The sequence below is a fragment of the Eurypyga helias genome, unplaced genomic scaffold, assembly GCF_000690775.1.
Source record: "Eurypyga helias isolate BGI_N326 unplaced genomic scaffold, ASM69077v1 scaffold16421, whole genome shotgun sequence".
Taxonomy (NCBI): Eukaryota; Metazoa; Chordata; class Aves; order Eurypygiformes; family Eurypygidae; genus Eurypyga; species Eurypyga helias.
Window position 1 is genome coordinate 46,412 of NW_010229118.1, and position 14,800 is coordinate 61,211.

General features: G+C 48.4%; 1 protein-coding gene across 1 annotated transcript in view; it reads right to left on the reverse strand.

Annotated features, from left to right (window-relative positions):
* LOC104516080 (protein-glutamine gamma-glutamyltransferase 6-like) overlaps positions 1-10,359 on the reverse strand; it is a 15,016-nt gene extending 4,657 nt beyond the window's left edge. The window contains exons 1-9 of the mRNA XM_010160286.1: positions 10,353-10,359; positions 8,285-8,458; positions 7,862-8,101; positions 3,496-3,614; positions 2,652-2,780; positions 2,309-2,489; positions 1,950-2,085; positions 358-461; positions 25-267 (exon numbers count right to left, since the gene is read on the reverse strand). Of these exons, the coding sequence (XP_010158588.1) occupies positions 25-267; positions 358-461; positions 1,950-2,085; positions 2,309-2,489; positions 2,652-2,780; positions 3,496-3,614; positions 7,862-8,101; positions 8,285-8,458; positions 10,353-10,359 (1,333 nt within the window). The remainder of the gene's footprint in view (positions 1-24; positions 268-357; positions 462-1,949; positions 2,086-2,308; positions 2,490-2,651; positions 2,781-3,495; positions 3,615-7,861; positions 8,102-8,284; positions 8,459-10,352) is intronic.
* Positions 10,360-14,800: the final 4,441 nt, after the last annotated feature.

Sequence of the window (14,800 nt, forward strand, 5' to 3'; positions counted from 1 at the left end):
GATCAGTTGTGGTAATTCCCTTACCTTCTGGATATTTGTAATTACAGGTGACATCCACACGGGAGTTGCTGCCCACAGCTTTGGTGCTGATAAACCTGCCAATTATCTCCGTATCACAATAAACTCTTTTCTTAGTTCCGTCGTTGTATACAATCCATCTGTTGCAGTCAGCATTCACCTCCGTATATACAAATAAAGTGTCGTAATCCAAGTCTACATCACCTTCTTTGATGGCTGTGACAGATGCAGGGCCACATTGAAATAATCCTGTGATGGGGGGCGGAAAAGTCAAACTTCATTAGTCACGCTCAGTTTGGAGAAGGAATGTGAAGTCGAGCTAAGAACCTCCACTGCTACCTTTGCTTTGCTCCTGTGGGGTCGCATCTAAAACCTGCCACCCGTTGTACGATGTTCCCAGGTCTGGGCGAACGAACCAGCTTTCGTTCCAGACGTGATAATCCCTGGAGACAAAGAACAATGTCTAGAAAGCAGGGTCGGAGTGGGGAATTTTGTTTTTTAAAGGCGCTCTAAGGTGTGACACCCTCTGTCTAGTGTCAGCGGCTCAGTGCCTCTTTCGCAGCAGGGGTGTACTGCCTGGTTCGAGGAGGGGAGCTCAGTGCGTGAAGGGGGAGAGCGCAGCAGCCTCCCCTGCGAGCAATATGAACTGCAGATGAGAGGCTTAAGCCTTGGATATAGGCAGTGCTTGGGTTCAGTAACCCTCAAACGTGGGAAATGCTTCATTTAAACAGAAACTAAACCCCGCAGTAGAGGGTCTGATAGAATGCTCAGAGTCCCACAGTCCATCTGTGGTGAGCAGCAGATGTTCAGAAAAGCGGTAAGAGCACTACGTGGCAAGAATGCCCCTTCCCCTGATCTGCTCTACGATTTCTCGCAGTCGGAGAATTAGGGACTTTCTGAATTAGATGTTACGTTGAGACCACTGGGTGTAACAGTCAGAGTTCTCTTGTTCTCTTTAAAACCACTGCGTAGCTTTGTTTTCAGCAGCATCCAGCAGCAATGAGTTCCACGAACTCTAAAGGAAAGGTTAGCGCAAGAGATTGGTAAAATGTGGGGAACGCAGAAAAGATCTGTTGGCTGAATTTTGTTGGGACACTAGTACTTTTGAGGAAATTAAGAGGTGTAAGACTTCCCGTGTCCTTCAGCCACGCACACCAATGAAAGGAAGCAGCCTGAGCAGAGATGGGACTTTTGGTAAAGCCTGCTGTGCACAGAGGCTGAGGTAGAGGAGGTGCCCTTGAGCCTAGTTAGTTCACTTTCTGCAAAGTGAAGACTTCAAAACTGGAGGGCAACTAAAGTACAGAATGGTATAATATAAGAATATCATGTTTCTTTGGCTACTCAAGTTTTGGGGCTTGATTGACAATCATGGATCACTTGCAGTGTACAGCACTGGGCTGCAGTGTACAGTGGCCCAGTCTGGCGAGGGCTGGCATTGGTCTCTCTTCTTCAGCTAGGGAAGGTGTAGCTAGAGTGTTGGAAAGCTTCCCGGAGAGGTTGCCATCTATCTGGGGAAGATGGCAGGCCAAGAAACACAGGCTTTGGATGTGCAAGGAGAGAAAGTTATGGCAGCAGTAAACCAGTCAAGAGCATGGACAGTAATGGCTGCATGATAGGAACAAACTGGTTAGGTGTCTGTAATTACAAGAACTTTGGATCTGGTATCTTGGCAATGGAAACCTACTTTGTAAGGAAGGTTGCAACTTGTTTCTGGTCAGGGACTGCAAAAAATTGGGCTGGTTGGTTGTTTGAAGGGACTTATCTCAAAGCCGTGAAGCACACTTTCCTTCCAAATGGATGTCTAGTATATTGATTTAGATACTGTATTAAATTTTGTCCACTCAGTTACTTTCGTACTACCAGTGTTCACGTTCTCAGTCTCGTAAATCCTCTCTGTAGTTACTGGTGGAATGCAAAGAAGCTGTATTTACCATGTGGAATCCTTGCCGATATTAAGACTCTTCCCCGAGCTGTCGTAGTACTTGTCAATACTCAGGTTTCTATCCACATCGTGGGCAGAGTTGAAATTTGAAACCAGACGAGTTGGAATCCCCAAGCACCTCAGAACTGAAATACATTTAAAAACCAAGGAAACACAAATAACACGCAGAGCTTTAGTTCAGTGGGAGCTGAGAAACCAGGTGAAGTGTCCACACGTTCCGTGGTTCTTCAGCATGTGCAGCCCGCAGAGCACTGTTCCTCTTGCAGGATTGATCGCTGCGTCGTTCTGATAAAACCAGGGCTCGCAAATGCCTCCCTTTCACCGCAGTCCTGTAGAGTTAAAGCTCACCTGTACACATCACGCCTGCGAAAACCCAGCACTGGCCATACTGAACAGGCTTGTAGTTGTCCTGGCGCCACTTCTGGAGGATAACCACGCTGCCGTCCCAGCGGGATGGGTTCTCATGTGAATGGAAGCTTCCTTGCCACTTTCCCAGGAGAACTCCGTTATCATTATCATTTCCATTGATCTGAAAATAGTCCAGGGGACAGAATGCACAAAGTCAGTTGTGTGCAACGTACCGTACCTGGTTAACTGTACTGCTTAAGGTGCAGGAGGCGGAGGCGCAGTAGTATAGCTGATGCCTTCTGCTTAAGCACATGGAATTCAGATGAAGTTGTCCACTTCTTACCATAGAACTGATTACTCGGCCCACATATTTAGGGTCTCCTCTTCGGGATACATCAATGGCTGAGTCCTGACGATAGTACAGGCTCAGATCAAGCATGGTGAGACAGATGTTTAGAAGTTGATCCTGAAACTGTGATCAGATAAGATACATTTTTAAGACAATAGATCGTTTCACAAACAGAATTAGAGCAGATTCTACTCCAGTTCCTCCTTTCTAAGATACTCCAGCCCAAAGGTGACGGGGCAGCGAGGCGTGAAGCCAGGAGCGTGCAGTGTGCGCTGCAGTGCTGCCTGAAGACAAGGCTGACTCTAAGTCAAGTCCCAACCTGGCAGAACTGATGACTGCAGTAAAGCTGAACCTGCCAGGCATAGTGCGACTGCGGTTGTTGGATTCCCTAGAGGGATGTCCTTGGAAGCGCTCAAGGTCAGGTTGGATGGGGCTGATGTAGTTGAAACTGTCCCTGCTCGTTTCATGGAGGCTGGGCTAAGGGACCTTCCAAGGTCCCGTCCAACCCAACCCGTGATTCTGTGACGGTCAGCCCTGGCCCTGCTTCCGGCAGTGGGTGTGATGGGGCCGCACAGGTATATTGGCATTTGTGCTCTGGGTGCTTCGGGCACAGGTGCCGCCCACACTCGTTCGTGAGCAGTCGGTCCTGGCTGCGGGGCTGCGCTGGGCCACCTCGCACACCGAGGCCCTTGGGCACCCCCTGAGCAAACGGTGCGAGGCTGGCCAGGCTTGGGCAGCTGGCACAGAAACAGGCATGCCTGGCAGAGGGGCAAACAGTGATCACAGGAAACGCTACTGGAGACAGAGTAAAAGCCCAAATGAATTCCTTACACCTTACCTGTCCGTAGTACCATCCTCTTGCTTCAATGTACTTTGCGTTGCCCACAAAGATTATTCCATTCTCGTTTAGAACATACTCGTGCCTCTCGTTTTCATTAGCCATGTAGACATCGTCACCTGAAAGCCAAGTTGGATGTGCCTTTACCCTTGGAGCTGACGATCTGAGCAACCCCTCAGCAACCTTTGTGTCTGGGTTTAGGGAAGGGAAACCCGGCCTTTGTAAAAGGCATCGTTGCAGGTACCACGCAGTGGGAACGCCTGCTGTGGGGTGGGGCAGGGCTGGAAACCTGTGTTACATTAACCTTTTCCCCTAATTTTAGTATAGCCCCTGTGCAGCATCTGAATGTCCCCTCTCCGCATGTTGTGGCTTTGGGGGGGAGACGGAGAAAGGCCCAGCCTGGCTCACTGGATTTCTCTGCCTTTTCGGTGTAGCCGGAGGTAGAACAGACGTTTGAGAAGGATCACACAGGTGACATTTTTCCCTGCTTTCCAGTTGTGTTTGTCTTGTTTTAACATTCCTAAACGAAGGTCTCTCCTGCTCCAGGTCCTCTCAGAAACGTTAGGATAGCCTGCTCAACCATTCGCTGTGATTGCAGCTACGTGGTTTCCCTCATCTGGGGCACAGTGTGTAGCTGTTTGGAAAGCACAGGCTTCCCAGCCGTGGTTGGGTTGTTCTGAGCAGTCTTTAGGTAGCAAAATCCACTCAGCTCTGTGTTTAAACTCAGAATGTTTGAAATTTATTTTCTGAAAGCTTCAGGAAATCTCTATAAAATTCAGCTTTTCCATTTTACTGAGTCAACTTTCTATAGGAACTTCCCAGCCTTTGCTTTCTGCAAATGAAAGGATTGTGTAATTTATTTTAAAAATTCTATCCCGGGATATAAATCTAGTCTTGGAGTGGCTGTCCACGCTTCACTTACTATTTTTTTAAATGATATCATCACTGCTGATTCCCAAGCTTTTGGGTCAGCATGGGCCTGGAGAGCTGTGTGCAGTTCTAGGAGCTGCACTTCAAGGTGGGGACCAGTTGGAAAGCAGGAGATGAGCACTGAGAATGTTCAGTAATCCTGAAAATATAACTTAGGAAGAAAACATAACTTAGGAATGAACTCAGAATTGTTTAAGGTAGGAAAAAAAGGGTGTGAGGAATGAAGAAGGCATGGCAATCGATTCCAGAAATGCTTGTGAAGAGGATGGGGCGGGCAGGAGAAAACCTGTTCTTGGTGTGTGCCATGTGTAGGATGAGAGGTTGTGTGCTGGTTGGTTAGTTAATAGGAAGAATTCTAATGGAAAGGTTGGGGTTTTATTGGAGTGAATTGCTGGGGGTGGCACTGGAGCTTCCCTGATGGCTGAGCGGAAAGCAGGAATTCAAGATCTGTCAGGAGTGACCCAAGTGCGCACTGAGCCTGCCTTAGAGCATGGGGTGGGGCTAGGTAACTTTCTAAGACCCTTCTAGCCCTGTGGCTTCAAGATTCTGAGCGACCTAAATGTCCTTCTGTAGTCACTTGAGTAACATCTGTTCTCTGAGATTCGCATGCTCTCAGTTAGAATGTTCTAGAGCCAGATCTTTGAATCGGCATACTGAGAGCTGTCTTATAATGAAACTATTCCTATCAGTAACTCAGAGCAAGAGTAACATTAGTTTAAAAGGAGGAAAAACCCTGCAGCACAGCACAAGAAATGTTTTCAAGTATGGCTGAACAGTAACACACCCTTCTTATCTTCCTCTCTAGAAACGAGGAGCAAAGACCCTGCAGTCAGCCACAGTAGTCCTCCTTTTGGCAGTTATGGGAGGACAGACCACCGTGGACCTACTCCTTGATTAAATTAATTCCTTTTAATACAGAAATGCAAAGTTAGTGTGTGTTCTGTGTTCTCAGCCTGAAGTGGAAGTTTGTCCTTGCATAGTACGAAACAAGCAGGACGCAGGTTTGTCATCGGCGTGCAGGTAAGCTTCCTAAAGATACGCCCGCAGTAACGTCACATAACCTTTGCCACGGAGACAAGCAGCAAGCATTAGACGTGGGGAAAAGATACGTTCTACAAAATTTGCTTTTATCCCCTATGCTTTACAGTTGACGTGTTCACTTGCCAGCTGTGGATAAGTGGTGCGTGATCATTCGTTTACTTCAGTCAGCACTCTTCGTTCTAGCAGTTAACTGAATTTTCCTTCAGTAGCATTAGTACCTCCTGCCCAGGACAAGAGGAAGTGGCTTCACGTTGTGCCAGGGGAGGGTTAGATTGGATTTGAGGAAAGATCTCTCCACCAAAAGGGCTGTCAGGCACTGGAACGGGCTCCCCAGAGAAGTGGTGGAGTCACCATCCCTGGAGGTGGTTAAGAGGCAGAGCTCAGGGACATGGTCTAGTGGTGGATTTGGCAGCGTTAGGTTAAGATTAACGTTAGCTTGGACTCAATCTTAAAAGCCTTTTCCAGCATAAACAATTCCATGATTATCAGAGGCTGGCTTGCAAGTATCTCAGATTTTGACTTGCTAAACTAGAAACTTTCTCATGTCCAAAAGGCTCTTCATGTGTTCAGTGATCCTGGTAACCCTTCACTGAATAGGTTCTAATTCGTAATTCCTGTTCAGGAAAGGTGAACCGAAAGAAAATTCCAACTGAGATCTTGTCACCTCATACAACGGCACTGACATTTACACCTGAGTACCTGTTTCTTCTTAGTCAGTTGTGGTTTGCATTTGCTTTGTTCAGTGCCATTTCACTTTGGTTCTCATCCTTCAATTTACAAGGACTTTCACATTCTTTCTGATTTTCAGCTGGTAATTCTGCCATTGCAATGATTTTTATTTCTTCTATTTGGTACTGTTGTATCTTAACGTCTTCTCCAATACCCCAGTGCCAAAGGTCAGGCAGTTATTTGTGTGGTGTCCCAGCCCCCCTGCGTATGGGCAGTGCTGCGTAACATCAGCACATCAGTTGCTAAGGAACCGTTTGTCCTGTGTTTTTTCAGATGGCACTGAAGGGCCCACTCTTAGATTTTACCCAAGCCAGTGCTTTTCCTTTCCTCTCTAGTCCTGACCAATTCCATGGAAGTAATTCTTTACTGCTATAACAATTCAAGTTAATTCCTGTCTTTTCCAGCTTAATGGGTAAGTTCCCAATGTGAAACCGTATCTGCAGACCAGATCTGCCATTTATCCTTTGCTTTTCTACTTCCCTTCCGCCGTGACACCGACCCTCAAACCGGATGCGTTCCTGTGCGTTAGGATCAGGGAGCTATTCCACTCTGAAGAAGCTTACTCAGCAGCATCCTACTGTAAAGTTAGTCCCTTTTGTTTGCAGAGGTCATGGCATTGTCTGGTAAATCTGCAGGGGTCTTCTGCAAAACCATTAGTTTCAGTCTGGAATGGTGCAGCTCAATTTTTCTCAGTTTCCCCCAGGAACGGTTATTCTGGCCTCACGAGTGCGAATACCACTGCTACTCTGGTGTTCCAGTTCAGGAGCTCTCAACCACCTCAGTCCCTGCAGCGTGTTCCCATCAGTCAGAGCTGACACCACAGGTGATCTTCCAGGAGGTTCTGGGAAGGTTTTTAACCTCAGGACGATCTGTGCAGGGGCAGCCTGAGTGTCCTGAACATACTCCAGCTGTTGCTGTCTTACAAGACATGCTGAGCTAATTAGCAGCTTTTTTCACCTCTGCTCTTAGCGTATTTGTTAGTGGCCCTTGACTAACATATGGTCTCGAAAGACAATAGCGGATGACTCTGGTTACTTTTCTTTCATAAGGTGTTTAGTCTTTGCTGCTTTAAGAGCTCCCTTAACTCTGGAGTGACATGTTTTAAGGCTAACTGAGGTTTCTAGACTATTGCCTATCTGCAAAATCTTAGTTTAGGAAAGGGCATTTCTGCAGTGATCTTCTGCATTTCTGCGTCAGTCACAAAAGGAGCAGCAAGAGATGTCCCTTTCCAACCCGTGGAGGATGTGGAACGTGCCAGTCTTCACAACAGGCCTTTGTCAGTTTTTATAGGTAGTTGAGCTGCTGTCGTTGCAGTTAACATCAAGAGCAGTTTTTGATGTAGGTGCAAGTCAAGGATGTTACAGCATGCCTGTTTCCAGGCTTGAGAAGGTCCTGCGCTTGTGAAGGTCTTTCACTTTTCCCTGTGGATGAGGCTGATCTGCTCAGCCCCACAGAAAGAGTCTATTATGTCACCCCCTATGGCATGTTTAATCAGGGTAAAAGTGCAGGTGGGGCAGCGCGGCAGCTGCTTTTGATGTAGTAAACCCAGATCTGTGAAGAGAGAGCTGAGATGCTGCTGGTGGTGACCCAAAGAGAGACAGCTCACCCTGCAGACAGGAAGGCGAAGAGGCTGGCTGCGCTCCGGAGCGCAGGCGTTGGAACTTACCTGGGCACCAGGGATTGAAGAGTAGCACAAACTGCCCCAGAAATCTGGAGAAGATCTTATTCCCTGAGGTCACTTGGAGGATGAGATTGTATCGTCCGATGACGGCATTGGCTGGGCTGGATATAGAGAAGCTCACGTAACCGGACTCACTGGGTCCTTGGGCAGCACTCCAGCCGTTGGCCCCCACCTCTGAGAGGTTAAACGCTGCCTTCGTGCGGTGAGACTCAGAGGGGGATGGTCCTACCAGGAAGAAGAGGCAATTGGTTGACATTTGAGTGTTAACCTCATGCTTGAAACGAACACTTTGGGGGTGAAGCATTAAAAATGCAGGAAGAGAAATTGCGTGTCCAAGTAGAATAAGGGAACTAAAGGGATAAAGGTGACAGTTCTGGGAGGGCCTGTCTTAAGCTGGGGGAGAGTTACCAGTTTCAACGACAAAGGCGAGGCTCTCCCCAGGCTGCGGCGGCCGGTTGAAGTACAGGGTAATAGCGAAGGCCTGTCCTCGCCTCACCACCATCTCCGTGCTGCCATATCTGTCGGTGTGGTGGGTGCCTGCGTTTGCCGAGGGCTGCCAGCTGATGTGTGTTGGTGTCAGATCTGTAAAACAGAAGGAGAGGCGTGAAGAGCAGTCAGCATGGAACTTGCTGTTACGTGGCACGATGAGGATGCCAAGAGCCTTTATATTTCACTGGAGGAAGGGCAGTTAAAAAGCAGATGCTCCATTAGATTGATTAAATCCAGTGGTCAATAATGGAAGTGTTTGCTGGGGTTTTTTAAGGGCCATTGTTTGCAGAGGACTCGTGTACTTTCTGCGCAGTGCCAGGTGCTGCTTTAGCACTGGACTTAGAAAAAGGTTTACAGGGACGAATCAGTGTCATGTCATGGTCAGCACCAAATAAAGTGGCCTGTAGCACCTCTGCATTTTCAACAAATATGTTCTTAGGATGCCAGAAACAGCTGTTTGGACATCACAGTTTTCCTGCTTCCGTCCTGATGCCATTGGCAGGGAGGAGGGAAAGATGCCTAGGGAGACACCCTCTGTCTTCTGTGAATGAACGAGAGGTATTTCAGGACCCAGGCTGAGCTTCTGACAAAGCAGTCAGGCTGACTGAACTCAGCTCTGTCCACAGCGACGACCAGGCCGCGGGGCTCTAGTTGGCGCTACCGTCATGTCCTAGAGGAGTTCCGATGACTTACAGTGTGCCTGGAATGCCCCGATACCCTGTCCCCCTGCACACATACTGTTACTGCCTGTGTTTTAAAACCCATGAAGTAGCTCTTCCCACCGTCAGTGCTAAACTACCTTTTGCAAGTGCGTAAGCGTATGATCTCCCTTGCAGGGTTGTTTTCCCTTCTGCGGCTCGTGTTCTATTGCCCCGCTCGGGCTCGGCGGTTACACGGTCCTGTTACCCCTGCCCGGGGACAGCCCGCGGAGCACACCGGGAGCGCCGCGTTGCAACGAGGCACATGCTTAGGGCAAGTACCTTGGAGAAGATTCTTCCAAATCACTTTTATCGATGCTAGTGTCATAAATTCAGTGAGGTTGGGGTGGGGAGACAGGATGGGAGGATGTGACCGCTACCATTGTAAAGGCAATTCAGAAGGAAACAATAGCAACAACAGAAGAAGGGGATGGCAAGGATGGATTAAGGCCTACGGCACCATGCACCCTTAGGCAGACATCATCAGTTATGCTTCCAAGTCTGTCTCCTACCGTCAAGTGCAGCAGTGACATACTAAGTCAGATCTGGAAATGTAAGCTGCCTGTCAGACAACAGTTTACGTAGAATCTTGGAAGAAGAAGTAAATGTAAAATCTAACTTATGCAAAAGAAGTGCCATAATTAAATTAAGAGGGTTTTATTTGTAGTCTGAGACCACAAAGCAGTGACGTGAGCGAGCGCTGATGGGCTGAACAAGAGCATCTTTAGCATGGCTGGGACCACAGGGAACTGCATTGGCTGCTGTATCCCTGCAAGGCAACGTTTTAAAAACTGGTTTGAAAATACTCGTTTTACCAGTGAACAAGAGAGAACCTCTTTGCAGTGCCTAGCTCAATTCATTTTAAGCTTGAAAAAGCAGAGAGATTGTCATTGCTGTTCTCCTTTGGCAGGGTTTTAATGCATCTTTGCATGCCCATCAGCTGCTCCATGCTTACCGCTCCGATAGCGGGGATTACACCAGCTGCGGTCACGCAAAGCCCAACACGTCTCTGAAAGAGCAGTTAAACCCAAAGGGTTGCGCTGGAGTTCTGCATGGTGTCTTCTGAAGTCACAGGAATTTCCCCCCAGAACATCCTCTGCTTAGCGCAGAAGTTACCCTCAAACAGACCTTGCAGCAACAAAGCTTTGAAAATCAAGTGCCAGAGCAAGTTACAGTATAAACTTCCCTTCAGAAGACAAAGCTGAGCAGGTACCTACGGGCACGTGTCTTCAGTCCGGAATCAAGGCCCTGCTGAAGGGAAGGGAGTGACAGTGACGCGCAGAACTCACCTGCCATTCCCGCAGTTTAGGAGAATCGCATACACCTTCGGCTTTGTGCTCCGAGGATGTCCGAGTCACATGAATCATGAAAAGAAAAACCCAGCAATCTTTTCCTGCTGCCAGCTGAAATTTGAGAGAGGGGAGAGGTACTTAGCAGTTGTTATTAATACCTGTAGACTTGTCAAACTAATTAACTAGTTCCTCTAATACCTGTGTCTAATGCCAGTGTTCCTGCTCAACGTGGGTGTAATTATGGGAGGAGATACCACAGCGACTTACTCAGAGGAAGTGCGTTCTCTTGCATCCCAAGACAAGAAGAACTTCCTACGAAGGGTAATAGGTGTGCCGTGAATGAGCTCTCTTTAAGGGTGAGGAAATGGGGAGTGTGGTGGGATGTAAGAGCCACATGAAGGAAAAAGGAGCATTTCCTGATTACTTAATGTCCAGATTGGTTAGTGTCACCTCTGGTTCTGTTTAACAGCTGCAAGTCGCTTTTAGAAGGTTTTTTTGGCTCTTAGATTATTGCCGATGCCCCCGGCTTACATGAAACGATGACCTCCCACCAGAACCAAACGCCCGTTGACCTGCCGCGTCAGCCAGCTCCACACCACCCTTTCAGCAAAGGTTTTACCAAAAAACCCCCAAACTGTAAACCAGGAGAAGTTTTTCTCAGTGCAAACTCTGTCCTCACAACTGTGAATGTCTTTGGTTTTCTACCCCCACGTTAAGGTGTGGAGATAATAAAGTGACACTGTTGTCAGGAAGAATATTTATCTGTTTAAGCTGCCGCAGCTCCATTAATGTTTTAGCACTCAGCAAAGGCTTAAATTAGTCTGAATTTTAAGTTAAAAAAAAAAAAAGTAGAAATTAAGCTCCAACAGCTGTTTCTGAGGTGAATTTTACCAATAAATTGACTTCTTGCACCTTTTTGAGAAACTTTTTTAGCCTTCATGGCATCAGAACAGAGTACTGGCTGCTGCTAGCCCTGTCCTGGCCGGGAAGCACTGAAACCGCTCCCGCTTGGCAGCGGCGTACCTGGTATGGTGTAGCCCCACTTACGTTCTAATTCAGACGTCCGTCCTTCTGGTGGAAGTTTCCGGGATGGTCAGGCTGTCAAAACTTGTTCCGGGGATGGATTTGATTGCTGTTCAGAGCTACTTTAGTTGGTCTTTTTCTCTTTTCCTTAATTTATATTCCTCGGAAACCGTAAGAGCCACAAGCCTCTGATGTTACCTGCTCCTCACCCAGAGCCCCAGTGACAAACCGCATGGACCAGTTGGGGTGTTGGGTACTTATAGTGATTGCTTCAGGTGTTACACGTCCCTGCCTCCAGTATGACTGTTTCCTTTCTTCTTCCTTGCTCCTTGCATAGGTAATTAAATCTTGAAACACTTTTTCTCTCTCAGCTGCAGCCACCCCCTTTACCCCATCTGACACACCCGCGGGGGTGTTCGCCAAGCCACCAGAACCTCCGTCTCAGCCTGGCCTACATCCCCAGCTGGCACCTTCACCACAGCAAAGCGTCGGCCCCTGCTTTTCTAATCCCTTTGGAATGCCGCGCTCATGGTTCCTGAGTGAGTAACGACTTAACATTGTCAAAGGTGTTTTTCCTAGCTCAATTCCACCCACCCATCATCCAAAATGGTTCAAAATATTTTGTTCCTCCTTTTCCCTTGTTTCATGGCCTTGAAACTGCAGCGCAGTTTGCTACCTCTCAGAGGAAAACATGCCCTGTCGTTTCATTCCTCTCCTATTGTGCAAGTGTTGCACTATCATCTCCTTTAGGTAACTGCGTTGCACTTTACGCTGATGCTGTTCCACCCTTTACTAGAAAGAGGAAATCAGTGTAACTTCCACAGAAATGTGCAGAATCCCTCCTCTGAGTCTGTGTCCAGGTAGACACAAATCTAATGAACTCAGTGTGCGTGTCAGGTGTTGCAGGGGGAGGGTCTTCCCTTCTGCTGAGTTCCCCCAGAGGTCCTGTTTACAAGCGTCTCTGATGGCTGCTGCTGCGTTCACTTGACCTCAGCACCATCCGGGTGTGTTCACGCACACGAGATGTGACAAGAAGGCACTAAGTATATCCACACTCTAGTTCCAAGGCTGTGCTGGAGCTTGAACTTCGATTGTTCAGTCCACATGACGAGAGGTCTTGGCTCTGGCAAGCCTTGAGGAACGTAAGGAGAAAAGAAGAGGGTGCGTGGGCTGCTGGTACAGCCCTCTGTAGCTCATCTCATCTCATCTCATGTAGGGATGGTCTTGTACTAACATCACGCAACAGGCAGTGGAAAACCTTGGGGCTGCAAGTGCCCTCCTGAAGCAGTTTTGCAGGCTACAAGGACAAAAGGGGTTTATAGCCAACCTGAGCTTGGGCTGCTCGGGTAGCATGAGGAGTCCCTGTGGCATGTCACCGGCACCCTGTGCTGTGTGGTGGAAGGAAGTGGGGGCACAGGGCTGTTTCCAGGCACTTCTGAAGATGTGCCCAGCACATCCTGGCCCAGCAGTCCAAAGCACAGTAGAGCAGTAGCTTGACTTTCCATTCACTTAATCTGCACAAATCACTTTCATTCAGAGATTATCTTACTGTTGAATAATTATTGGCCATAAATAAAGTCACCTACTGGGCTACACCTACTTCACTTGTTTCTGGAACCCAGTTTTGTCCCGTACCTATCCTCCCATAGAGGGTGTACGTAAGCTTTACTGAACGTGAGCTCTGAGACATGACTTTGTAGAACGGTTTGGGTTGAAGGGACCTTACAGCCCCCCCAGTGCCCCCCCCTGCCATGGGCAGGGACCCCTTCCACTAGCCCAGGTTGCTCCAAGCCTCATCCAGCCTGGCCTTGGCCACTTCCAGGGATGAGGCATCCACAGCTTCTCTGGGCAACCTGTCCCAGTGCCTCCCCACCCCCTCTGGGAAGAATTCCTTCCTGATGTCCAATCTCCATCTCCCTCTTTCCATTTAACCCCGTCACTCCTTGTTCTGTCACTCCCTGCCCTTGGGAAAAGCCCCCCCCCCAGCTTTCTTGTAGCCCTCCAGGCACTGGAAGGGGCTCTGAGGTCTCCCCGGAGCTTCCCTTCTCCAGGCTGACCACCCCCAACTCTCTCAGCCTGTCCCCATGGCAGAGGGGCTCCAGCCTTCTGATCATTTTTGTGGCTCTTCTCTGGACCCACTCTAACAGGCCCATGTCTTTCATGTGTTGGGGGCCCCAGAGCTGGACACAGAACTCCAGGTGGGATCTCCCCAGAGCAGAGCAGAGGGGTACAATCACCTCCCTCGACCCACTGTCCATTTTGCCAACAAAGATGTTGAACAGTGCCAGTCCCAGTACTGACCCCCGAGGAACGGCACTTGTCACTGGTCTCCACTTGGACGTAGAGTTGGTCACTGCAACTCTTTGAGGGCAAGCATCCAGCCAATTCCTCACCCACCAAGTTGTCCACCCATCAAATCCTTGTATCTCCAATTTAGAGTCAAGGATGCCACCACCACCATAACCCCATCGTAGAAGCCACCACGTTTCTCAGGCTCCATCTGCCCTTGGTGAAGCCATGTTCGTTGTCACCGATCCCCTCCTTGTTTTCTCTGTGCCTTAGCATGGTTTCCAGGAGGATCTGCGCCATGATCTTGCTGGGTGCAGACATGAGACTGACTGGCCTGGAGTTCCCTGCGCCCTTCTTTCCTTCTTGAAAAACGAGTTATGTTTACTCTTACCGAGTCAGTGGGCACTTCCCCAGGCAGCTGTGACTTCTCAAATATGACCTCCTGACACACGGTCTATAGTGAAGAATTCCTAACTCCTCTCAAGTTAAAATACCTTAGACTTAAAACTAAGACTCCTTTTGATTCCCAAAGAAAACACACCAGCATGCAAAACTGTCACCTGTGTTGGGCTGGGAAACGATCTCAACATGTTTGTCAAACGGCTCTCAAGTTGGGCACCACCCCAGTTCCTTTTGAACGTTTCCTGTGCCTCACCTGGTCACTGTGATTTACCAAAGAAAGGAAAAATGTCAGGACAGACTTTGAAGTCAAATGGTGTAAATCATGCCACTCATCCTGGCTACTCTGTGGTGTCATGGCTGCAGCCAGGAGAAGCAGCTTGGAAGGTCCGCTCTAGGCGGCTTTGAATGTGTGAAAGCGAGCGTATGAATGTTTGAGTAGAGACAGCTGGAGCCAGAAGGAATGTTTTCCAGAGAAAGCGAGACAGAAGCCAAACATTCATTCTCAACAGGAGGTATGATGTTCTTTTTAATAACATGAACACTTGCAACACGAGTGAAGAATCAACCATTCCTCAGTTTATTTAAAATCACAATGTGAACGTGTAGCACTGGGACGCTGGTAACCCCTGTTCACAGGAGGTTTGGCTAATTTTCTCACTGTTTTCTTATGCAAGATTACAACCTTTTGTTCACTTTGTGCACACACAGACCATTCCTTGTGTATCTGCTCG